The following is a 27320-nucleotide window of genomic DNA, read 5'->3' as shown; positions in this document are numbered from 1 at the left end:
CTTCGTCTAGTACCTGTCTACAAAGTATCAACATGCGAAGTACAGATCATTCCTGTCATTCATTCCTATATACCTGGAATATCAGTATTCATTGCATTCCTTCCCCATTCAAGCTGGCCAATGTACCTACTGTAAAAACATTCTATAATGTATTAAATTATGATGTTGACCAATCGATACTGATAATATACTAATTTCACAAAAGTCACTACATCGAATTTATTTGATTTTTTATGTGAATACAGCACAAGAGTCCCAACTGTTCCTAGCCGTCTCGAGCCAGTGAGCATTGGCATCCCTAATTGGAGTATGTTGTAAGGCTGAAGGTAGGGAGGAGGGGAAGGAGATGGGGAAGAGAAAGGTGGGAGAGTTATTCAGATTGGATTTTCAGATCTGGTCACCAAAAACGGCTAAAGGCATTTCAAGCAAGGTTTTAATTTTGAGTGGAGTTTTTACACTAGGACGATACTGAGAGTATCTGGAATATGCCGCAAGTATACTATATATTATTTTAGGCAATCATTTAAGAAAAATATAATACTAATTGATCTAAACGAAATCCCGATAAATATAATAATAAATAATAAAATTAAAATTAAAATACTAATAAATCTAAAGAGATTCTGGTTACGATTCCCGGTTGCGACCGTCACTTTTTTTTATTTTCTGTGTTTTGTTCAGTTTTATGTTTCGTTTAGATTTATTAGTATTATCTTCTTCCTCAATGATTAAATATAATTTTTCGAAGAAAACTTCTTCTAACTGCTTTTCACTTTGTGATGGCATTATTTATTTTTTATTAAAACACAAATAACATTGTTTACATCACTTTATTTCGATACAAAATCTCAACATGTTTCATGAACCAAGTTCACTACCCCTCCCCACTCCTTCTACCTCTTCTTTCTAGACCTAATTTTAATTATAACTTTAGTATACTTGTGCTCCTGATGAAGTGAACTTGGTTCATGAAACATGTTGAGATTTTGTATCGAAATAAAGTGATGTAAACAATGTTATTTGTGTTTTAATAAAAAATTAAATATAACATTGATGGGTATAACCTTCAAACGTTATACAAATAGAATAAATAAAATATGCATTTATTATTGAATACTGATTGGTTTTGTTCTCCATAAAAGATATGTCAGAAAATGTGGTTTGTGCGGTTTTAATTTTCCTGACAATTTTTCCTATGTTATCTTAATTTATTACCGTGAAATTAATTATCGTGCCTCTGTTGGAATTTGCTCATTATATTGTGACGATAGCACAAATGCTTATATAAGTTTCCTACAAAAGGCACGTAAATCTCTAGTAATTTAGTGTTAACCACTCGAGCGATAGGTGTCATATATATGTTTGGGTTCGATAAGTTTGGCACATTATGGCAAACGATCGCTCGAGTGGTTAATAACAGTGCTTTGTGGTCAATATATCATAAATTTCTTTTCAACACGGAAAAGTTCACATCCGCGAAAAGTCTCGTCATGGTTAAGGTAAATTAGGGATTCAATTGTTCACTTTGTCGTTTAAAATAATCGGTTTGTTAGCAATGGAAATTGTTTCTTCTTCTTTAAATTGGTATATTCAATGAAAGACACACCAAAATCCTCAATATTTTCAGTTAAAGATACACGAGCAATTAAATTGTAAATTAAATCAATTAATTTTCAGAAAGAAATATCCAGTCGTTTAAAATAATCGGTTTTTATTATTTTTTTTATTTGGTACAAATTTTTTACATTTTAAAATTTTTTACATTTTAAAATTTTCCAGTAATGTTGGCCTCACTGGGTGGCTTGCCCGTGCTGAAGCCTTCATTTTATAATATGAAAATATAATCTACATAATACATTTAAAGAGAAAATAATACATTTGAAATATAATCTTGTGTATTTGTGAGTGATGTGTGTTTATATTGGTTTTGTGTGTTACGTGTAGGTTTTATTTTTATTTTATGCTATGAAATTTTGGTAATATTGTCTTTTTCGTTCTTTAATCCATTTTGTCATTTTGTGTGTGAATTTATTTTTATTTTCCTCAATTTTGATTTCAAGTTTTACATTGTTGAATGCTTTTATAGCATGGTATTGGTAGTGTCTTTGTCCAAAGCTTGAATTTACTGTCGGAGTTTTCATGTTTTCTTTGTACGCTTGTCTAACTGGTCTGTTAGTGATATTTTGTGTATGTTGAAATTTATTTTTTTTGTCAAAAATGTTGTTTACTAGTGTTTTAATGTATAATTGGCGTATATCTAGTACGTCACAGCTGTTGAATATTTGGTCTTTATCACTCAATGTTTTTTAGTATTACCTTTAAGATCGTTTTCTGTGCGGTTTCTATGTAATTGATAGCTGAGTTTGTTGCTCCTCCACAAGCAATAATTCCATATTCTATTATTGATTGGCAAAGTGCAAAATATATTTCTTTCAATTGTTTTATTTTATGTATGTTTCTTATGTTTAGGAAAATGTGCATTGTTTTGAGAAGTTTATTTGTGATTTGTTTGATGTGAGGTATCCATCTAAGGTAATGGTCAATTACGATTCCTAGATACTTTATTTGTTCTTGTTTTTCTAGAGGAGTGCAATCGCAGATGTTGGTGTTTAAACATTCGTGTATTTTTATGGTGTTTGTGTTGTTTTTTGGCATGCTTTTGTTTTTTTATATGCAATGGGAATGTTGGTTCTAATTAATGATATTGGTATTTTAAACAGGTGACATAATAAAAAATAAAAATCTTTTAATTTTATTTTATGTGGATAACGCACATTTTTGTGAACAGAGTCTTACCTGCTCCCAACCGTCTGGAGACCGTGAGACTACGGCATCCCCAATTGGGGTATGTTGTGAGGCTGAAGGTAGTGGGGTGGGGAGGAAATGGGGAAGAAGAAGGTGGGGAGCACATAAATATTTAGATCTGGTCACCAAACACGGCGTAAGACATTTCAAGCAACGTTTCAATTCAAAATGGTGGTCTCATAACAGGGTGATACTGAGAGTATCTTCCACTCCACTCAAACATATTAAAATCAGCAAAAATTTCATTCAAAGACATTCGAGCAGTTAAATTTATAGAGAAAAAGTCATGCTGGTCCTGGTGCCATTCTTTCCATACGTCTCGGTGGAGCCAACATCAAAATCTGCGTAAAGTATTAGGGACATGTCGTAGATGTTCGAAAAGGGAAGGATGCAAGGGTTCGCTGTTTTGATGCACCACAGAGTAGCCGGGATGAGTTACCGCTACTGTAAATAGGAAAACACTCTCGTCCAGGCTGTCAGCCAGTGGCAGGACGCGCCCTACACCGTGGGTGGAGAATTTCCCTCAAGCCACCATAATTCAAGTGTTAAATATTATGTTATAATTTATATTAATTTTCTGTCTTGTTATTAATTTATATTTTGTATGTTCTTAAATGACAGACAGAGCATTGCACTCGACGCTATGTTCAGCTGAATAAAATAAACATTATTATTATAACATATGTATTTACATAAATATATTTCAAAATCAATTCTACATAATGTTGAATTATATTTACGATCTACGTAATTTAGTGGCCTTGGTATTTTTGTCTACGAATTCCCTCCTCTGTGTGTTGGGATGCAATGCTCGAAGAACCATACAAAAATGGCTTTCTAGCTGTCGATAATCTATAAATTCGTTAGGTGTATGTAGGATCGCGGCATGTAAATAATTTCTAATCAGGCAACACACATTGTCACATTGAAACCTAAAAAAATCTTGATGGATGATTGACCAAATAATGATGTGATATTGATCATGAATAATATGGCTGTATAGTTACGCTGAAGTAAATTAATAAGTAAATAAATAATTTTGTACTCACCACTATTTAATCAAAATAATCGACATGTTTTTACACCAATGGTTTCTGCGTCACAAAAATATTAAATAAAGTTATTTATAAATATATATATTTTTTTTAAATTATGCCACACAACGAATTTACCAAAAAATATTGAATAAAAAATCTACAAATTTACTGCGCACCATACTGATCATCGAACATATATAATTTACACATGGCTTTAATGATATGCGTACTCCATTAATATTTCAAAAAAATTAAGCCACAAATTAGCATAAGTACTACGCATATTAAAATGTAGCTCAATGATCCCATTTTTAACGCCATATTTAATTACGCCATTGATTTAGTCATTCGGCGTTAGTAATAAGGTATATCATAATATTGCAATAGCATTCGAGTGTTTTGTCCAAAAGTGTGCACATCTCCCACGCACCGTGGCCTCACCGCACAGAGCGTGGGTGACTTGTTTTCTGTAACAGCAGGTCATTCGCAAATGGGAAAAGAGTAGAAAGAAGAAAACAAACGCATACGATTTGTAGTCAAATCTCAGAATACAAACATGCAATTTTCAAAAAAATTGTTTTACTGGACCTTCGCTACAAAATGGATCCATAAATTGCTGTATGAGCTAGATGAATGTATTTCATTGATCACGACACTATCGTAAGATTCAGTAAGTTTGAAATGGTAGTCCATGTGGTAAATGATATGGAACCGAAAACCTTTACAAAGTGTATGCACCAGTAGAAGCAACCCAAAAGTAGGCTGATGAAGAAGTGGACTGACTGCTTGAAAGAAGATTGGGATGGGGTGGTTTGAGGACTGGAAAAAACAGTTGATTATTATTTTCAGAATACGAGAGTATATTCTCTCCTAGTTGAGTACTTGATTCTCTTAACAGTTGAGATAGATTCTCTTAACAGTTCTCTTAACAGTTGAGATTACGTTGTTTTATTTTTTTTAAATCTGCACTATTGGCGATTCATGAAAACTTTACATAATAGCATTATATTACTATCGGTATCATCGATTTTCGCAAGTTTGGCAATTATCTGTGATTTAATAATAATTACTAAAATAATATTTTTTTATAATTGTATGATGAAATATAAATATTAAAAAATATGAAAAAAAACTATTTTGATGGGTTTAAAATATGACTATTTATATGGTTATTTGACATAGGTAGTATATTGGGAAAGATTATTTTTTTAATAGTTATCATTAGCTCACAAAAATGTCCAAATTGCCTCTAAAATCGTAAAAAACTAACCTCAAATTGTAATTTAACTTTTGTATGAAGGAATGTTCCTCTTAATATATAAATTACCTATGGTTCATTCCTTTTTGCCTTGTGCCAACAGCAGAGTTGATCTACCTGCTTCTGCGAAATGATCTCAAATACATATTTGGTTGCAGGATATTATTATTGCATAATGTAGGCATTTTGCGAATACTTTCTCTCGCGGGGTATTGTAAATAATGGATATACATTTGGCGTTCAGTATTCTCCGAGCCTTTCGCGCTAACAGGAGACGTGACATTACATTTTTCGAGAAATTAAGTAGAAACATTCCCAACATGAATTTAATAGTAAGTAGCCTTTTGGTGAGATTTAAAAACAACTTGACTCCCCTTTTCATATTTATTATAATATATTTCGTGTGGACAGTTAATTTATATCACCTCCCTCATACTATGTGAGTTTTCCAACTGTTCGATACATCTGAAGCTTATTGTTACATTACACTAGATCATATCATGTCCGCCTTTAATAAAAAAACGATAAATAAAATATTTTTTCTTCACTATATTTTGTAATATAATTTAGTTTTTCAATTTGCATCAACTTTTGGAGTATAACCGTTAAACAGTAAAAATAAATAATTTGATGATATTTTACGATGTGTTTTTTAAAACAAGTTACGTTGGTACCTTCTTTACTTGTCATTTAACAGGTATTACTAGTTCTTAAATAGGTACTCAAACAATCACTACAACTTTACCAACAGTTGAATTCGAACTAGTGTGAATTTTTTTAACATAGTACAAAATAAAATTGTTGTAACAAAGTACAAAATATAATTATTATAACATAGTTCAAAATTTTCTTAGATATTAAGATATTAAATTTGGGTATAGTTCTGTAATTTATTCGAAGTATTGTGTTTAGAATAAATAATGTGAATAACAACATTAAATTTACCATCAATACCTGCACAGAATATCAGATACACTAATCAGTAATGAATAGGAGTTACATAGTAAGTGTACAATGCTCTATACATTATAACGCGTGAAATATGCCCACCATACAACGAATGCAGAAACGGAAATCCTTGAAAATTTCTCGTAAAACTGCATTTTTATTTCGTTTCCAGTTTAACAATGATCACGTGAATCGATCGAAAAATATCTTATCAAGTCATTGGCTTGGTAATATTATATTACATATGAAGTAATCGAGCTATTGCAGATCTTTTAGAGAGAACCTAACCTAACCTAACTGTGATAGGTGTTCAGTGATTCATTCCCATCGTGCTTGCTTTCAAGTTTTGGCATGTTTTTAACTTCAGAAATAATGATTGATGTCAGAACTGTGTAAATGGTTCTCTTTTGACAAACATTGAAAAGAAATCGAATATTTAAAAAAACAATAATATTAAGGCGATGCCATACGTAGTAATGCAAAATCATGTGTTTTTGGTTTGAAAATTTGGTCGCCTAGAAATGTTTCAGATGTTTTAATTAAATACTGCGAGTAGAATACATCTTGGCCTTTGAAATAATTGAGTATTTTTTTGATAAGTCTTTTTATAAGCCCAGAAAAAATTAATGTCACAATAAAAAAAATTATAAAAATAAAATAATAAAGGCCTATGAAAACTGCTTTAAAGATCAAAATCTCCTACTTACAAACCCATTTTCGGTTGTGATTTTATTGTATAATGTGGCAAATTAAGTTATTTATAAAATCAATATCCACAAAATAAAATAAAAAGGCACCTTTTGGCCATGTTTTTTTCTTGAATAAATTAAAACAGGCGGATGGTGTTAAGCGGGAATTTAAGCCTTATCGCCATCTACGTAAGGGTTGTTATTGATAGCGGCTCAATTTAAAATATTACACGACGTAGTGCATCGCCTTAACAATTTTCTTCAGTTTTCATATTCTCCAACACTACGATACTATAATAGATCGATGTACTATCTAGATAATTAAATTAACAACATAGGTAATTTAGTACCCACCTGAATTTTAGTTATTTTATCTAACACCATTTGTTAGTTTTAAACATATTAACAATGCCAATACCTTTACATGACAATATGACATGATAAAACTTTACCGATTTCAAATCAAATAAGTCGTGGTAACGAATACAACCGCATTGGTGGTAAAATATAATGATATTGAAAATTCCTTTAAAAAGATAGTAAAAGAATAACAAAAATCTTTAAATATTGTAATAACAAAAATTTCTATTCTAAATATATTGTGTATTTTGCGAAAATTTATTTTTTAAAAGTCGTATTATAAATGTGGCAGTTTATACTCATAGAAATCTTCGACCAACATTTCTTCAACTTTTCTAGTGTAAAATATGTTTTACACCTTTTAGTTAATAGTACCCACCTACCCAATCCACACAAATACTAAGGACGGGTTGTTTCGCAATATTTTAACAATTTATCAAATTCCAAAGTTAAAATTCAAGTTCTGTGAATGTTCATAATAAGTAATTATTTCATCGCGCATTGTTTAACAGTACTCGGATAATAACATAACTTAAATAGGGCTTTCACAGAACTTATGATAATGTTAACTTTGAAATTTGATGAATTGTTCAAATTCTGTGAACCAACCCATCCTAAATCTTATATTGCATTGTGTCGCAATTCCACATACATTATAATAATATAATAGGCGGTAGGTAGGTGCCAAAGTTTTAGTAAAAACAAGTGAGTAAATGTGTCTGTTTGTGTATAGGTACCTACACATTATTTTAATGATATTATTTTCAAAATATCTTAATGATGTCATTGAAATTAAACAATTTGTCTTAATGTCTACTATGTAACTGGTACATATTATTCTTTAGCGATAATTGGCGAGTTTTATGTTCTATTCTTTTTATTTATTTACTTATATTGAAGATTATAAATTAGAGGTACACGTTAGTATAAAATGGTGCTAGTATAACTATTTTGGGCAGTATAACTATTTTGTAAGTTACATTGAAAATATCGATGGTCAATGAAGAATCGTTCAACAGTAGAGTCACTCAATTGATTGGCGTATTCTGATTGGCAGAAGTCAGAGCATTAAAAAGTGCACAGGATCTCCCACGAGTATTCTTGTTAGGCACATAAAAGTTAACCTCTTTCAACATGGGTGGATTAAGTTTAGTTCCACAGATGTTTACTTAATGTGTTCAAATCGAGCTTCTCTGTTATGAACAAGGGTGGATACAGGAATGCATAGTATGTATATTCTCTCATATAAACCTCTTTTATATTTATTCTAATTCTAGGATATGTTTTTAGGGTCCAAATAATGGAGCTATTATTGCGAACAATGGCTTCATAAGTGTTTTATAAGTTAACTAATAATATTATTCATTATGAGTATGCAACATTATTTTATTGGTACCTATTTTATAACATGTATTGTTGAGATTCATTAATTTTCAAGATGGCGTAGGATGTTTTTTAGATGGCGTTTATGCAATCTTTTTTGCTTTCCATCAGCTATTATAATTTATGAAATTATATTTTATTCTTTGCGATGGTTTTTTATGATTATATTTACTGTCCATTTATTGTTGATTTATAAAAATGTTTCTTATTAGCGAATGAAATTTTATGCGTACATAATCAACTTCATTGCTGCTTGCTTCAAATATCGTATTGCGATGAGTTGTTAAGTTCTCACACTGCGCGCGGAATTAATGAAGTAGTTCTGAACAGTAATCCATATGTATTCAACCATAACAGTTTTATTACATGTTATAATTGTTCACTAAATCTATCTCCTTTTAATAAGTGTATTTTAAATTTTATAAAATCTGGTGAACAATCACTAATGCGGGGTAAATGGTTGTTTATAATTGTGTAAAGTTTACAAAAAACGTTTATTTGAATGAAGACAACTTCAACTGATTTTTTACACAACTAATAAACAACCATTTACACTATATTAGAAGTTGTTTATCAGATGTGCACTCTGCGCGATTTGAAGAGTTACGGTTGTGATATCCATACTTTCAACAGTAAGAAAATTGCGTCAAACTAGAGGTGGGTCCTATGAGTACTTCTCGTTACTGGGTACAATGAGTACAGGTACAAAGAAATACCTGGTAAAAATAACGGTGACAAAATACTCAAAAGTATTTTATACCGACCTGAGGATTGATTCAGAATAAGTAATTTCTGAACTGGTAGCTACGGAATTCCCTGAACGCAAAAAATCATCATAAAAATTACCAGTCAAAAATACCTACTAAAAATACCCATCAAAAATAACCATCAAAAATACCTTTTTTGTTGTTTGTTTTTGGGGTGTTATGCCGTGTTGCGCTAACTCCTTCTTTAGCCGACGTTTCGGACAGCGTTGCAGTGTCCATCATCAGGGATCTTCTTCGATCTACCGGATCTGCCCTGATGATGGACACTGCAACGCTGTCCGAAACGTCGGCTAAAGAAGGAGTTAGCGCAACACGGCATAACACCCCAAAAACAAACAACAAAAATGCTTTTGGCCGTGAGAATCTAAAAACTTACCTGATCAAAAATACCCATAAAAAATACACATCATAAATACCTATTAAAAATACCCATCAAAAATACCTATCAAAAATACCTGGCAAAAGGACGTATTAAAAATATTTAGTCCCGGTATAAAATAATTGTGAGTATTTTGGAACCAGGTATTTTAGAGACTTGTCACAAGTACAAAGTATCGCATGAAAATACCCGGTACTTTTACTGGGTACGATAAATACGCCTCACCTCTACGTCAAACGCACACGTGTATTTTCGTTCTGTTTACTTTAGCAAATACTAGATGTAGTAGATGATAATATGGTGTCATAAAGAGTGTATTGAACAAATATTAATCAGATTTATGTATTTTTACTATCGTCTACTACTTGAACATAAGTTAAGATAAGATTCGCATTCAAATACCGATGCGTTTATTACGAGAAAACTATATGCACACATTTAAAAAGCTCCGGTGCGTAGGCCCTGGTCTGAAATGGAAATGAGACAAAACATTCCCAAGAATTAAAAAGATCGTGCACGTGACACACTAAATGCTAGTTATGCACACTGGCTTGGTAAACAACCAGACTGCCTATAATAATTGAGAAATAATTAAATAGTTCGCCATTCAAATATTGGGTTATCAAGAAAAAACATCTGTTACATCATTTGGACGTCATATTATAGTATATATATATATATGTATTGCAAATGGGGCGAGACGCCGCTTGCTGTTGCTTTCCCATATTCGAGGCTCGGTTCGCGTTTTGTCTGATGTTTTTGGCAAATGTATATACAGTACGAAGAATTTCATAGAGACAAGTAGGTAATTTGTAATGACTGATTCAAATAGCATTGAAACATGTAAATTATGCTTCACATTCCTAGTTTCAAAGACTGAAACATTTAGTTTTGTTCTGGTACAATCTCATCGTTATTCCATCGCACAGTCAATTACTATTCCGTACTTTGGCCTTGCAACTGGCTGTTTCAACAAATTTTCCGCAACGTTACCGCGATGAGTCGTTGTGTTTTAGTTAGTATATTAATTTTTATTATTTAAATATTTAATTTATGAACGAAAACCGATAACCACTAACATGTGCAGTAAAAATGTCCGTTATTTTGGAGAGAATCATGATTGAAAAGTGATTTAAGAAAATTTTATCGATTTTCAATATTTAGTTTTTGAAATAAAATTTAATTTAATTTTGTATTTTACATGGATTTTAAGAACAGAACATAACTAAAAAGTTATCGATACACAAATTTGCATGAAATAACCTCTGATAAAACAACGCTGCTTTTATTTTGTATGATTCAAGCCTGGTATAGATTACGCTAAATTAATGAAACATTCATACAAAAACGTGATAAAACATAAGAGGTAGGTATATTGACAATTTTTTTTATGATAAACTAAATAGCTAGATTGTGTTTTAAAATGTTTTAGTAATTCGATCGATCCACGTACGCGGCATTAAATTTTTGTCAATTTTAGAAAATTTATGGCAAAGTTTATTGACTAACCAACTCGTCCGTTTTGCATTTCGTCTGTCTGTAAATTTGTTTTTACGTTCAGTTTCCATTTTAAGATGGTGGTCATGTTGGATACTGCCTTTTTATCTCATTAGAGTTCGTACAAGCTCTCAAATCGCATTTTATCAATACAATATTACCTACCCACCTGACTGAAAAAAGTTTGAAAAAATATTTGTCATTTATACAATGATGTTTCTTTGAAAAAAACTGTTTAATTGCTTATTTGGAAATTTAAAAAAAAATTACTTGAAATCGTGGCTTATAATTAAGTAAGTAGGTTTTTAAATACCTATTTACAAATCTTATGATTTCTGAGGAAAATTTGTTATTATTTATTACATAAGATAAAATTAAAATCACACTTTTTTTGACGCCGAGTCTATTATTCACAGAACTACTAATTATGACCTACATAATAATAGGTCACAATAATTGCATAAATAATGAAAAAGATGTGTTTTATTTCAGTGCGTGTTTGCATGCACCGCGCTTCTGTGCTCCGCCTCCTCCGTAATAATCCGAGATGACTACCGGCTCACTCTCACCACGGAGAGGCCCTACTACAGTCAGAACTACAACTCGCAGAGCGACTACGAGCCCGACGCCTACGCGGAAGAGGAACTCGCGAAACGCCGCCATCACAAGCGCCGCCGTCGCCCCTGCGCTTCCAGCAAGGTGGAACCGCTGAGCGGGGCCTCCGACAAAACCCTCATCAACGTGTACTTCACCGACCCCACTAATAACTACTTGGGCGGAGGACATGGTTGTGGGTCTAGCTTCAGTGACGACAACTCCAACAGGCCCCATCATGGAGGCAACCAGCCTTCGAGGCCCGGAGCGTTCGGAACGTTTCTTTCTAACATATTATTCGGAACTAATAAACCACTATCCCCTGCAGTGGATGCTGTTGTAGACTCCGATGACACGGTAGTTGTCGGAAATACCGGGAACTCCGGTCCACTCGGGGGGTCTGTACCAGATAATATCAAATACAATGGATACGAGGACTTCAATGCGAGAAGGGTTTATAGACAATTCAACAGGGAATTGGACAGATTTCTTCGCCCATTTTACCGATTGTTTTAAAAGTATTGTAAACTTGATTTTTTTAATACTCATTAATGTAGTAGTACAAATAACCTTAATATTTGGGTAAAATAAAATAATTGAGTATTTGTAATAACAATAATTTTAATGAAATAACGACGGAGTGTTGAAATTATCATTAATTATATATATTGCATCTTATCGAGATAAGTATAAATGTACGTGAATGAAGATAATCGAATTTAAGAAAAATTATGAATTATTTGGATAAAGATTACTAAAAAAGTGTGTATTTTCATGTCACTCGTTGTATAAAACTTCATTGAAACCCCTGTATGATTGAACAATGTATTATAAATAAAACAAAAATTTCGTAAACCTGTTTTAATTTCCTTTTCTTCAAACTCACGCAAGAAAATCGGGGATTTTCACAAATTATGAATACCGTAAAAAAAGTGTGGATGATTTAAATTTTATTGTATTATATCTTCATTCATTATTATTGATTTGAAAAAAAAAACGCGTATTACGAAACGGTTCAAGCTGGCTACAACATCATTATGACATAGAAAACGCCATTTGCTGGCGTGACGTCAGCGCTGCCGACCTAATGAATAAAAAAATCTAAAATGACAAATTTTAAATTGTTATCGACAATTTATTTATAATACCTAAAGCATAGTAATTTTTTTGGAGATATAATTTTGTTTTAAATACCCTATTAGGTATAATAAATAAAAATATATTATATTATATCTCACCGGTACATACATAATATGTATTTTACGTTTCAATAAGTGAAGTGGTTACAAAAGCATCTACATACTTATAATACTGACAAAATTAGGAAAAAACGACTCGTGATAAATGGTAATATTTTATCTAGAACAGGCCTAAAAAACACAAAAGGCCACCTTGGTCTTTGTGACAACGGCGTACGGGTGCAGCCATGCGCTAATGTGTCCGTGATATGATACGTAGTTATTAAAGTCTAATGAGGTTAGTATAGATACTCGTGAACCACAGATTGCTGTTGATAAACTGAAGTATGTATATATATATATATACACACACAAGGCGTCCGGGGGTAAAATGCTCTAACTTTGGGAAGTGATTCTACACGATGGTAGAAGTAAAATGAATAAATAACTTTTTTCGAAATTCTAACTTTTTTTTCCCACACTAAAATATTTTTCCATATAAGAATATTTATATTCCTATACAAACAATTCAAATTTTTTTACCTAAAAACTACCTTGAAACGTTAGAATTTTGAAAAAAGTTATTCATCTTTTCTATTTCTAAAATCACGTAGAATCATCCCCGAAGTTAATGCACTTTACCCCCGGACACCCTGCATATATATATATATATATATATATATATATATATATATATATATATTTGTATAAAGCATACTTTGAGCCACATTATATACACTTTTTTTTTAATGCCATTTTGTTTAATCAACCCTTAAAAACTACCCCCTCACAGCTAAATACGTCTATGATGTACCGTTTAATATATATATCGATACATACATCTAGAGCATACTTTGAAGTTGAAGACATATTTTTATTCTGTACAGACGATAGTTTGAAGACAGTCCTCAATGTATGCGTTATATATAATTTCCCGTCGTGGTCTCAAACAATGCTTTTCACAGAGAGGTGTTTCGTGTACATAAAGCATACTTTCGACCTATGGTAAGTAGGAAACTTCAATTGGAATAATGTGTAATTATTAATATTTTTGACGCCAGATGGCACAAATAATAATATCAAATATGTAGATATTTACGCGCTGTGAATTTGGTACATTATGATAAAGTAATGTTTCGTCTTCAAGTCAAATCCTTTATGAAACTTTTTCGTTGAGTTTTTCGAAAGGTAAGAGTGAAAAGTTTCATCCATCTCGAAAAAAAACATTTTTAATACTTATTGTTAATTTTAGCTTTTTTATAGGTACCAACAAACTTTTACCCATAGATAATAGAAACAAAGCGGATATGGCATGGAAGCGTGCCAACTGTCATCGAGCTTAGACCATACTGCACGGGTTGTACGTTTGGTGACTATGTAGGAGTGTAGATGCAGGGCATTGTTAGGTTATATGATGTTGGCGACACTACACACAAACTATCAACGATTAATGGCCTATCTTCCCTGTTCCGTTACACATTTTAACTTATGTGTTAGGTAGGTGCCTACATGGCTTTACCCATAGATAATAGAAACAAAGCAGATATGGCATGGAAGCTTGCCAACTGTCATCGAGCTTAGACCATACTGCACGGGTTGTACGTTTGGTGACTATGTAGGAGTGTAGATGCAGGGCATTGTAAGGTTATATGATGTTGGCGACACTACACACAAACTAAAAACAATTAATGGCCTATCTTCCCTGTTCCGGTACACATTTCAACTTATGTGTTAGGTAGGTACCTAGATGGTTTTACCCATAGATAATAGAAACAAAGCGGATATGGCATGGAAGCTTGCCAACTGTCATCAAGCTTAGACCATACTGCACGGGTTGTACGTTTGGTGACTATGTAGGAGTGTAGATGCAGGGCATTGTTAAGTTATGTGATGTTGGCGACACTGCACACAAACTAACAACAATCAATGGCCTATCTTCCCTGTTCTGGTACACATTTTAACTTATGTGTTAGGTAGGTACCTAGATGGTTTTACCCATAGATAATAGAAACAAAGCGGATATGGCATGGAAGCTTGCCAACTGTCATCGAGCTTAGACCATACTGCACGGGTTGTACGTTTGGTGACTATGTAGGAGTGTAGATGCAGGGCATTGTTAGGTTGTATGATGTTGGCGACACTGCACACAAACTAACAACAATCAATGGCCTATCTTCCCTGTTACGGTACACATTTTAACTTATGTGTTAGGTAGGTACCTAGATGGTTTTACCCATAGATAATAGAAACAAAGCGGATATGGCATGGAAGCTTGCCAACTGTCATCAAGCTTAGACCATACTGCACGGGTTGTACGTTTGGTGACTATGTAGGAGTGTAGATGCAGGGCATTGTTAAGTTATGTGATGTTGGCGACACTGCACACAAACTAACAACAATCAATGGCCTATCTTCCCTGTTCTGGTACACATTTTAACTTATGTGTTAGGTAGGTACCTAGATGGTTTTACCCATAGATAATAGAAACAAAGCGGATATGGCATGGAAGCTTGCCAACTGTCATCGAGCTTAGACCATACTGCACGGGTTGTACGTTTGGTGACTATGTAGGAGTGTAGATGCAGGGCATTGTTAGGTTGTATGATGTTGGCGACACTGCACACAAACTAACAACAATCAATGGCCTATCTTCCCTGTTACGGTACACATTTTAACTTATGTGTTAGGTAGGTACCTAGATGGTTTTACCCATAGATAATAGAAACAAAGCGGATATGGCATGGAAGCTTGCCAACTGTCATCAAGCTTAGACCATACTGCACGGGTTGTACGTTTGGTGACTATGTAGGAGTGTAGATGCAGGGCATTGTTAAGTTATGTGATGTTGGCGACACTGCACACAAACTAACAACAATCAATGGCCTATCTTCCCTGTTCTGGTACACATTTTAACTTATGTGTTAGGTAGGTACCTAGATGGTTTTACCCATAGATAATAGAAACAAAGCGGATATGGCATGGAAGCTTGCCAACTGTCATCGAGCTTAGACCATACTGCACGGGTTGTACGTTTGGTGACTATGTAGGAGTGTAGATGCAGGGCATTGTTAGGTTATATGATGTTGGCGACACTGCACACAAACTAACAACAATCAATGGCCTATCTTCCCTGTTCCGGTACACATTTTAACTTATGTGTTAGGTAGGTACCTAGATGGTTTTACCCATAGATAATAGAAACAAAGCGGATATGGCATGGAAGCTTGCCAACTGTCATCGAGCTTAGACCATACTGCACGGGTGGTACGTTTGGTGACTATTTAGGAGTGTAGATGCAGGGCATTGTTAGTTTGTATGATGTTGGCGACACTACACACAAACTAACAACGATTAATGGCATATCTTCCTTGTTCCATTACACATTTTAACTTTTGTGTTAGGTAGGCACCTAGATGGTTTTACCCATAGATAAAAGTAACAAAGCAGATATGGCATTGTATTATTTCACAATTTATCTTTAAAAATAATATAAGGTATATTTGCGATACGTTCCAGATTGGAGGGTAATCTCAGTATTGCCCTGGTGTAATACCATCATTCAGAATTGAAAATTTGATTGAAATGGCCGTGTTTGGTGACCAGGTAGGTACTTCCCCACCTTTCTCTTCCACATCTCCTTCCTCTCTCCAATACTTTTAGCTTATCAACGAGCAATTTTGAGCTACCGGCATCTGTTTGTCCTCCCTCCTATAATGCGAGCCTCTTCAAGGCCCGCATTAATAAATATCTTACTACAGCCCCTACCTTAATCCGCCTCACAACGCCGCCCAACCGGGTGGTGACATAGTTCCCCTGTCTGTACACTGCACAGGCAGGGACGCTCTTGTGAGGTGTCATATAAATGTAGCCGTCTGAGCTTCTCTGATGCCCCATGACACGGAATGAACACATACAAACGCATTAAGTCGTCAACAATTTAGGCTCAAATCAAATTTACTTGCGCACGCCGGAATTCGAATCCGCGACCTAAAAATGCGTAGCCAAGGATCGTAATCTCAACCTCAAACACTATACTATTGACAACTATTTTGTAGTTTTTAAAATATTGCATTATTAATTTAACATGGCGATACTGAAAGTACCTATTTTCATTCTTGAACGTGCCGCAAATATACGATATAGTTATTAACGTATTATTTTAAACTAATAAATATTGTGAAATTATACAAATTTATCAATTCACATTCGCACTCCGTAATTTGAACCCGCGACCTCCGAATTCATAGCCAAGGATTGTTATCTCAATCTCAAAGTAGAAACTGGTAACAGTCATTTTTGTATTTTCTGTTTCGTTCGGGCTTTAATAATAGACATTTGTTTCAAATAATTGCCGCAAAAGAAATCCAAATGAGATAATATTACTTTTTGAATAATAATACAATAGTAAACGAGGCTGGTCAGTATATAAACTGCCGATGCGCGACGACCGGATGTGCAGATGTTTTTTTTACTGTTTTTTTTGTTGTTCACATTTTTTGTCTACAATTATTATTAGTTCTCAAACTGTGAAGATATGTTCGTGTGTGTGTTTTTTTTAAATATTATTTTTTTATACTTTTAAATACACCTTCTTGAATTTCACTTGCGTTTTCTTAAATGAATGTATGAATGAAGTGGAAATTCACCCATTTTCCAACATCCAAATAAAGCTGAAATTCGGCATATAGACTCGTTGTTGATTACAATGAACTGGCGGCAATCACGTCAATACACGCGGACATATTTGCATTTCTCTGAAATTGAATGACATTATAGCAGTTAATATAAAAAATAAATGCCGGTAATACCAAATCAGGATTTAGCTCAGTTAGTTAGCGCGGTTGATTCCAGTCTTTGGAGAGGAAGATTCAATCCTTAATCAAACCAAAAAAAAAATATTTTCAAATACATCTTTTGATAAAAATAGATGCTTCATATATTTAGTAGACGAACTTTTTACGGGTTGATTTTTCTATTTCAAAATACCGGAACCGTTAGGTTTATTGCTTATTAGCTATTTAATTTATTTACAGAGTGGAAGATACTACCAGTATCGCCCTGGTGTAAGACCACCATTCAGAATTGAAACGTTGCTCCAAATGGCTTTAGCCGTGTTTAGTGACTAGATCTGAATAGCCAGGTACTTTCCCACCTTCCTCTTTCCCTTCCCCACTTACCTTCAGCCTCACAACATCCCCCAATTGGGGATGCCATAGTCTCACTGGCTCCAGACGGGAGCAGTTGGGACTCTTGTGAGGTATTCACTATAAAAAAAAAATTAAAAAAAAAATAATGATTTATTTCTTATAGAAAATATACCTTACGTTTGCATTTATGGTCTAATAATGAGTTTTTATAGTATAATGAGATAGATAGTAAAAACAAAAACAAATATCCATGTAAGCAAGAAAGAAAACGATAAAATTAACGATAAAATAACGATTCGAAGGAATAGTAGACCCGCGTTAAATGCGTGTAATCAAATTTTTGGTTTTGTTTTGTTTTTAATAACTAGTTCATTTAATTTGATGAAAGTTTGCTGACCACATTTATTTAAATATTGTTGTTGCACTCGCACTACGCAAATAAAATATTAAATTGCATTTTTTTTTAATTTCCAGAAGCCACACTATACTTACCAAAGATATAAGAATTTCTAATATATTTGGTAACAATAATTTCTAATATCTTTGGTAAATATAATTTCAAATAGTAGAATTTCTAATATCTTTGTAAGTATAAGTTCTAATAGTAGAGTTTCTAATATCTTTGATACCTACCTACCTCCGTTTTCATTTTTTACCTGATTTTGGTTCATAAGTCCAACCTCGGTAAAAATAACATAAAATAATTAAGTTCTACTTAATTAGTTTCAAATTTTTGCAAATTTTACGGACACCATGTTCACGGGTAATTTAAACATGTATCTAAATTAATAAGTTATATTTTAATATAGTATGTATATATTTTTTTTTACACGCCCATAGGTCTTTTACATACAACGCAGTATATCTTTTTATGAAGAGTTACAATGAAAATAGAATATAAAAAATATAAGTTATGATATGAGGCTGTATTTTATATTCCTTTGTAAATAACGCGCAATTTAATTTATAAATAATTATCTAATTTTTACACGCCCATAGGTCTTTTACATGCAACGCAGTATATCTTTTTATGAAAAGTTACAATGAAAATAGAATATAAAAAATATAAGTAATGAAATGAGGCTGTATTTTATATTCCTTTGTAAATAATAATAATAAAATATTTTGATGATTTTTATAGCGCCTTTTTTGTGCAAAATCACCTTAAGGGCACTATAAAACATGTAAAAATATCTCTTCTAAAAAATACAAATATTAAATAATAAAATAATATTATATAGTTGGCATCGCGGCTGGCGTCGTAAATTCAATTCCTCGGCTGGCCAAGACTCCAACATGACACAAACAACCTTTTCCGCTTACTACGGGGGTAGTGGGAGAATTTCAAACATTGTCGGGTTATTCGTATTTGGTGTTTGACTTTCTTTTAAATTAAACATAAATAAATAAAATTGTAACCGTTGTAAAGTTCAAAAAGATAAGAGATTATTTCAAAAATTTAGAAAACATAATATATATCCGAAGATAAGATAAAAAAGAGCTATTATAAGATTGATGCCAATTGCGGTATTTTCGTTCCTTTCCCTAATTCGTGGGTCGACTCGATAAAACTTTGCCTGCTTATACGCACCCTTTTACTATACATTGTAAAATATAATAAATGTTGGCTGTCCATATTAAAATAAATTACAAAAATTTAATTTGATAAAAAAAAGTTTGTAATTATATTAATCAGTAATCCTTAAAGTTGGAGAATTATCGGTAGGCGCGTTCTCGACCGCGAGTTGTCAAAAACCACCAGTAGTTAAAAAGTCCACCTGTTAAAAAGAGTTAGTTTCGGTTATTGTTCGACAGGAGATCCCGCCTGGCGCTTTTTACTTATTGCAGATGAGATTATTTTAAAATTAGGTACTTGCCCCGCGCAGACTAGACAAACCATGCGCACGGAAACAGAAGTTGCTTGATTTTTAATACGGAAGAGATTTTAAAATAATGATGAAAGAGAAAGTGGCCTGTTTGGCACGGAGCTCGTATGTCACTATATCAAAAAAATACGGAAAAGGTAAGAACGAAAATATTTTTAGCGTCCATTCCAGGCAATTTTTTGAAGAATCAACTATACTTTCCAGGACCGAAAAGCACCTTGCTTGGAAACATATAAGCAACGTATAAAATGTTTAGTATTCATATTTTGATGTTTTGCTTTTCTATTGCTAAACTAACTTACCAACCATCTCCCCGTTCCACCGCAGGGGTAGGCAGAGAGGACGGACCGCAAAAAAACTCGGTCTTGGCACACACTTCTTGCCTCATTCACATTCATACATACTCTTCTATTATTCTGAATCTTTACATGGCCCGACTCTAGTATCTGATTCACTCGATCGTGCCACATTTTCCTCGGGCGTCCCCGACTTCTGCTACCATTCACATTTGTATTATATTCTCCTTACACTCCTTTCTTCGCTCATTCGCTCTATATAATGCCCAAACCATCTAAGCGTCCATTTCTTGATTTTACTCATTACACTTACATCAGCTTTGCACTATTTGCGGATCTCCACATTTCTCACACGAGCATACATGGTTTTATCACACAAACGCCTCGGGGATCTCATTTCAACAGCATTCAGTCTACTTTAATCCTTTCTCTGCCAGTTCCATGCCTCACTGCCACACATCAGGGTAGGTACCCATTGTGGACTGCTAGCTTTGCTTCTTTGGACAGTTCTCCATTTGAATGGAGTTACCTGCACTTACCCTTCTTTGCCTGCACTTAACCCATATTTCTGTTGCAGCAGCATTAGCTTCCAAGCATTCGTTTTTTTTTTAATTTATCTTTTGTAGTAATTACCACTTACTTCTGTAAACTGCAGATCGAAACATTTTTTCTTGGTGTAATGTAAATAATTTTTTCATTAATTTTTAACGTTTTTCAAATTCTTGAAATGACCTGCCATTTAATTTATTTTTTATTTATGTTAATATTAACCCGCATAAGTGCCCCAACTGCTCCAAGCCATCTGTAGCCGGTGAGACTATGAAATCCCCAATTAGGGTATGTTGCGAAGCTGATAATAGTGGGGAGGGGAAGAGGAAGGTGGGGAAGTACTTGGCTATTCAGAACTGGTAACCAAACACAGTTAAAGTCATTTCAAGCCGTTTCAAGACTGGTGGTCTTACACAAGGGTGATACTGAGAGTATTTTCCACTCTGGAAAGTTCAGAAGCCATCTGGTTTGAAAAAGATAATAAAAGTACTAGAAGAGGCTACCAATAAATAATACTGTAAGCGCCATTGAGGTGATTGAATCACAGAGCGGCTCTGTATTCACTGGCGAACTGTAGTAATTACCACTAAATAATGAGTTTGTTTTGTTATATTTTGAATTATAATGTCACATCACAAAGTATCTGCTTCCTATTCAAATATTTTCATTAATTACTCTTTGTAGACCTACTTATACAAATAGAAGACTAAAATTAAAATAATGTCCGTTCTTCTCCGTCACAAAATGTTCAGGCATATAATTCAAACTGACCATAATAATGATAGATATTGGTAATTCACAAATTGGTTAGCATCTTATCAGAATCCGATTGGTGACATTTCAAAGCACACTATATGCGCAGTTGTATTGTACATACGTTATTGAAATGTATCTTTACAAATAAAATATGCAGAATATATTTTTTTAAATTGGGTTTATTTGCATTGGATAAACTTTCATAAAGAAACTGAAATCTTGACATAAAATTTTTAATTCAAGATTTCTTGCCATTATATTTTGTGAAATATGTGGCAATATTTCACAAAATATGATATTTTTTATTTATTTAAAATGCGATAAAAATTATTTCCTTGTCTGTCAAATCATTTTTATTTTATTTTATTTGCGTTGTAAACAATAATAATAGTAACCATAAATATGAAGACATGAAAGCATAGGCCAGTAATTTTCAAAATAAAATCACTGTGCGCCCGTGAGCGCCTTCTGTAGCAAAAAATTATCACGCGTATTTTGCGTGTCAGTTGGTGCTATTATCACGTGTATTTTGCGTGTCAGTTTTCAAAATAAAAGAATTTTATCATAGATGAGCTTGGAACATCTTTTACGTTCTCATACTTCCGATGGCTGAATTAGAAAGTATCTTAACAGTAGCGTTTGTAATTTCGCTTCGAAAACTTACTGTGTCATTTCTTGTGAACATTATTTTTATAGCGCCGATTTTGCGTACACCACTCTAAGGATGCTTTATATCTGACTGAGATATATAACATAAACATCATATTTTTATAAATACAAATTTTGGCGACACTACACACAAACGAAAAAACAGTTTGTGGCCTATCTTCATTATTTCCGTCCATGTTTAATTTAGCTTTATTATAGGTACCTACATGGTTTTATTCATATATATTAGAAACATTAGAATAACTGTCATCGAGTATAGGCTATACTGCACAGGTTATAAGTTTGGTATATAGGGGCGAAGATGCGATTTGCATAGAATTAATATATAAGTGAACTATGTTGGCGTCACTACATACACACTAAAAACGGTTCATGCCATGTATCTTCCTTGTTTACGTTCATATATATACACACATATAAATACATATATTTTTATGTAACTTTATGGTTTTATCATAGAAGCAATGGAGATATGGCGTGGAAGTGTGTCGACCGTCGTTGAGCTTGGTCCTTACTGCTCAGGTTATAAGTTTGGCATGTATGGGCGTAGATACAATTGGCATCAAATTAATGTATAGGTGAACTATGTTGGCGACACGACTAGTACTGTATCAAAATATAACTAGCCGTCGGAAACAATAGTTTTATTGTTTCAACATCCAACTCTGTTGATAATAATTAGCGCCAATAGTTGAAATATAATAACTACTTGCGAATATTACTTAACGCAGTCAACGATTCAACTGTCTAATAAATAAAAAGATTTAGAGTTTGCACTTCGTGAACAACATTACTCGATATTTCAAATGGTCTTTTGGTTACGTAACTCCTGCTAGACGTTTTACTTTTATTTTTCCATCCAATATGGCCGATACGCATCGCAAAGGGACAGTCAAATTTATCAACGACAAGCAAAATATATCTTCAATGTCTTTAATATTTCAACAGGGTAATGTTTTCAACACCGAAATGAACGTCTTCCAACAGTTTCAACTTTCAACTTTATTATAGAATTATTATTACGTGTGTGGGGCATAGAAATAATCGTAATACATCAATTATCTGGGGAACAACCCGTTAATAGGGATTCTAATACGATTTTGATCTATTTTTTGTTAGTATCGTTTCGATCTCCTATACGTTTAGTTTGATTGTACTGGCTTGTCGCGCGTCTATTTAATCTGTTTTTGTTAATTGTTTTACTTAGGAAGTAAAAATAAATAGGTGTTTGATATAAATTTTATGACTAAACTAATTTCTAAGTGAAGAATAATTATTAGTGTTAGTGTCGTAGTGTGATTGAACTTTGAACTAATGATAAATATTAAACAGTTGAAGTGCTTTCCTAAATAGATATCAAATATCAATGGCGAACAATAATCAGAGTGATTTGTGGAAGTATTTATAATCTGATGGAAAGACAAAAACTGCAAAATGTAATGTTTGTAAGCGTGCACTCTCACACAAATCAACAATTTCCAATCTAAAATGCCATTTAAAGCACAACCACCCGATTGAATTTTCTTTGCTTGGAGCTCATATACCCAGCGAATGTGGTCAACACGGAACCGTTTCTAAATTAAAATAATTTAAAAACCGTAATTACTAAATTATCTAAAAAAAGATAATAACATATGTGATGAATGAGGTTTCATCGAGTATGGAGAATTAAGCACTGAAAACAGACCTGAGCTAATAAATCATTACAAATAATCAATTATAGTTGCGTTAACGTCGGCGTTATTTTCAACAGTTGAAAATCGCTAACGATAACAACGTTGGCGTTGGATGGAATTATCGTCAACGCCCAGTACTAGACACGACCCACAAACTATTCATCGACTTTTCAACGGTTCATGGCCTATCTTTCTTGTTTCCATTTATGTGTAATTTAGCTGTTTTATAGGTATTTATACAATAGAAGCAATGGAGGTATGGCATGGAAGCGTGCCGACCGTCGACGAGCGTATATCATATGCATACTGCGCGTATACTTCGCAGGTTTGGTATTTAATTTTAATAATAATAATGAAAAATATTAATTATTATTTTTATTTGCAAAATTTGAAGAAGTTAATAATAATATTTGGAAAATTTCTATAAGGCCCTTTTTATGGGCAATGACCTTTGTGCACGCACAACATGAACCTAAAAAGGCCATGTTGGCATAATAGCACATATTACTTTGTGCAGGGTTGCCGATGCAAATGCATTAAAAACCCACAATATTAGTTCAAATGTTTAAATAAAATAATTTTACAAACAAAATTAAACAAAATTCTACGAAATTTGTTTTTTTTATTATCTAGTCATTTTCGGCTTTTTTCTTTCGTTCAGACTTTAAAAGTAGAAATTTCGTTGAATATTTACTCCTAAAGAAAACCAAATTATAGTACATTCTCACAATTGTTGTAAATATTATTTTTAATGTTGTTGGATAATCGATAAATGTCTAGACCCCCGCATTCTATACACAGAATATAAGTTCTTCCCGCAAAATAACCAATTCAGAAAAAAACTTGAGTTGAGTTGAGAAACCCAAGAGTTTGCAACCCAGGATGTTTTTGCAATCCTTTCTACATCGGCACTGTTGCACTGGGTGTTTCCAAACATACAAAGAGATCTTCAATATGTCATTTTATTAGATTTTTTCTGTATTTATTTTAATATTAAAATTAATTATTTAGTTAGTATTTAAAAATGTTTACTAAACTTTTACTAATGAAATGTTTTGAAATGAAATGTAATGAAATTATTATAAAAGCCTCATTTTATATTTTTTAGTACACAATATTTACTTTTCTTTAAAATAAAAAATAAATATTTTTAATCTAATAAGAAACTAGCATCGAGTCAAGTTCAGATTTGGCCGAAGCCGAAAAGTGAACAGTAAAAAAGGTTTACATGGCTAAATAATAAAAATTCAAACATCAGAACAAAAGGGCCGAATAGAACACATTCTGTATCCATCTAAAATGTTCAGAAATGCACTGGTTTAGCAGGAATTCTTATTTTTTGTTCCAAATTTAAATAAAACAAGATTTAAAATATTTTTCTTTCTTACGAACCTCGGGGTTAGGCCTATTACCAAAAGTGGTCGCATCCATTTTATTATTAATTTATTTTTTATATTTTTAGTAATAGCTATATTAAAAACACAAGCCAAAGAATTTTATTCAAAGACCTCCTCACTGGGTATTCTTGTTCCGAGGCGGATTGTAGTATGTTGTAAGGGTGTTATGTCATGATTTAATCTAATTTGATCTAATGTGTCTACAGGTATGTTGATGTTTTAGACCACAACAATAACAATAACTATACTTAGAATGTTTCCATTTACCCCCCAACTTACACAAACTCCATAAATACAAAGTATAGAAAGATGGGGAATTTCGAGAAATACCAAAAAGTACCTATGTTATATACTAAATTTGTACGGACCAAACAAATACACAATCTATATCGTATCTGAATGCAAAAAATACTTAACCCTCGCTCTAACACTACGAGAAGGTATGGTAAAGTTAGTAGATAGGATATTAGAAGCAATGAATTATTTTTAAATACTTTAATAGAATCAGATGATGTTTCATATCAATAAATTTAAATATATCTAGAAATAATTGTTGGTGAAATAGTGATCTTTTTTTATTTTTCGAAACTTTACCATGGCATTCAAGTTATGTGAGAAAGGAAAAAAGATAACATTTTAAATTTATTTTAATGTAATTCTTGAAATCAAAAGGGTTCAATTCCCTCGCGATCTTTATGTGGCTAAAATTAGAATTTTCGAAAATTATGTTGAAAGTTCCCAAAAGAAATCAGCTCATAGTATGATTGTTGTAGGTACCTAATCCTACATGTTGGGTTCTGGTTTGGTCTAAAATAAATGCACACATTTTTATTATTTGTGAGCTAGGTTAATATGTGAACCATCCTATAACACGTTTTAGGCGCGTGATCGCTAGGCCTGGCTGAAAGTACCTATCTACATGTACCTACATATTTGGTTGGGACACAAGTTCATGCTAAACAAATTCGGGATCGGACATTTTTACCAAATTATAAAAATGATAATATTATATTACCATAGGTACCTATTGATAGGTGCATATCTCATGGTCCGATTGTTTCATGATTTAGATTATTGATTTTACGACAATTTGTAGGAATGTAGTTATGTTACGAACGTTTACTAGTACCAGGTACGGGGAGGGGAAGGAGATGAGAAAGAGGAAGGTAAAGAAGTACCTGACTCTTCAGATCTGGCACTATTATATTTTTAATTATAATGTCAAAACACAAAGTATCTGCTTCTTATTAAAATAGATCTATTTATATATTATGTAATAATTACCCTTTAGGTATTACGGTTTTACGGGAAAATCTATATTTAATTGCTTTGTGTGAATATTTTAGATTACCTGGAGTCCCCAGCGTTGCCCGGGTATTAGTTTCCGAAATCTAATATATACTCTTGTTTTGAAGGCCAAGTATTAACTGTAGAGATGCCCCCGCGCGCCACAGCATCTGTAGAGTCAAGCCAACTTGGGATTTGGGAGGTGGGTATGGGTACCGGGAACCATTTATTGGATAACCAACACCTCTGCCATAGGTCACGTGGTTCGCTAAGTTTGGTGACTTAGCAGAGACACCATTGTTTAGGTCTTGGCGGCGGATGCATCTGTCGTTCTGTGTGAGGGGCCGGATTTAGAGAGACCGGTTGAAGGAGATCTATTTACCTCTCTGTTTAACTCTCTCGACCCATTGCCTTGTACCGAATTGGGAGTAATGAGTTTAAACATCTGTCACTCCTGGACACACTGACCCCCAGATTACTACCAAACAAACCCTCATACCTTTTTTCGTCCTAGATCTTCCTCTCCTAAAACGATTCATTATGAATCAACAAAAAAGTTAGGTGGCAGAAATTTTTATAATACATTTGTCTATTACAATATTATTTTTATTCGTAACGAGTCATTTAAGACCGGTCAGTGGCTGAGTTGGCATCGCGTCTGGTTCCCATCCCGGCTTTGTGAATTCAATTCCTCGGCTGGCTAAGTCCTCCATCATGACACAAGCAACATTTTCCGCTTACTGTGATAGTAGTGGGATATAT

General features: G+C 33.2%; 2 protein-coding genes across 2 annotated transcripts in view; both read left to right on the top strand.

The window, feature by feature from the left end:
- The window catches only part of LOC149409400 (proton-coupled amino acid transporter 1), a 79303-nt gene that overhangs the window by 32149 nt on the left and 19834 nt on the right, over positions 1–27320 (top strand). The gene's annotated exons all lie outside the window — the stretch shown is intronic.
- Positions 5279–12430, top strand: LOC149409401 (uncharacterized). Its single transcript, XM_089649741.1, has 2 exons — positions 5279–5432; positions 11616–12430. Exons 1-2 carry the CDS (start codon positions 5322–5324, stop codon positions 12231–12233), a joined length of 729 nt encoding a protein of 242 aa, XP_089505867.1. The 5' UTR covers positions 5279–5321; the 3' UTR covers positions 12234–12430.

The sequence above is a fragment of the Hesperophylax consimilis genome, chromosome 31 (assembly GCF_061612785.1).
Source record: "Hesperophylax consimilis isolate HC1 chromosome 31, BYU_Hcon_1.0, whole genome shotgun sequence".
NCBI classification, from domain to species: domain Eukaryota; kingdom Metazoa; phylum Arthropoda; class Insecta; order Trichoptera; family Limnephilidae; genus Hesperophylax; species Hesperophylax consimilis.
Note: the sequence above shows the minus strand (reverse complement) of the source record. Positions and strands in the feature narration are given on the sequence as shown.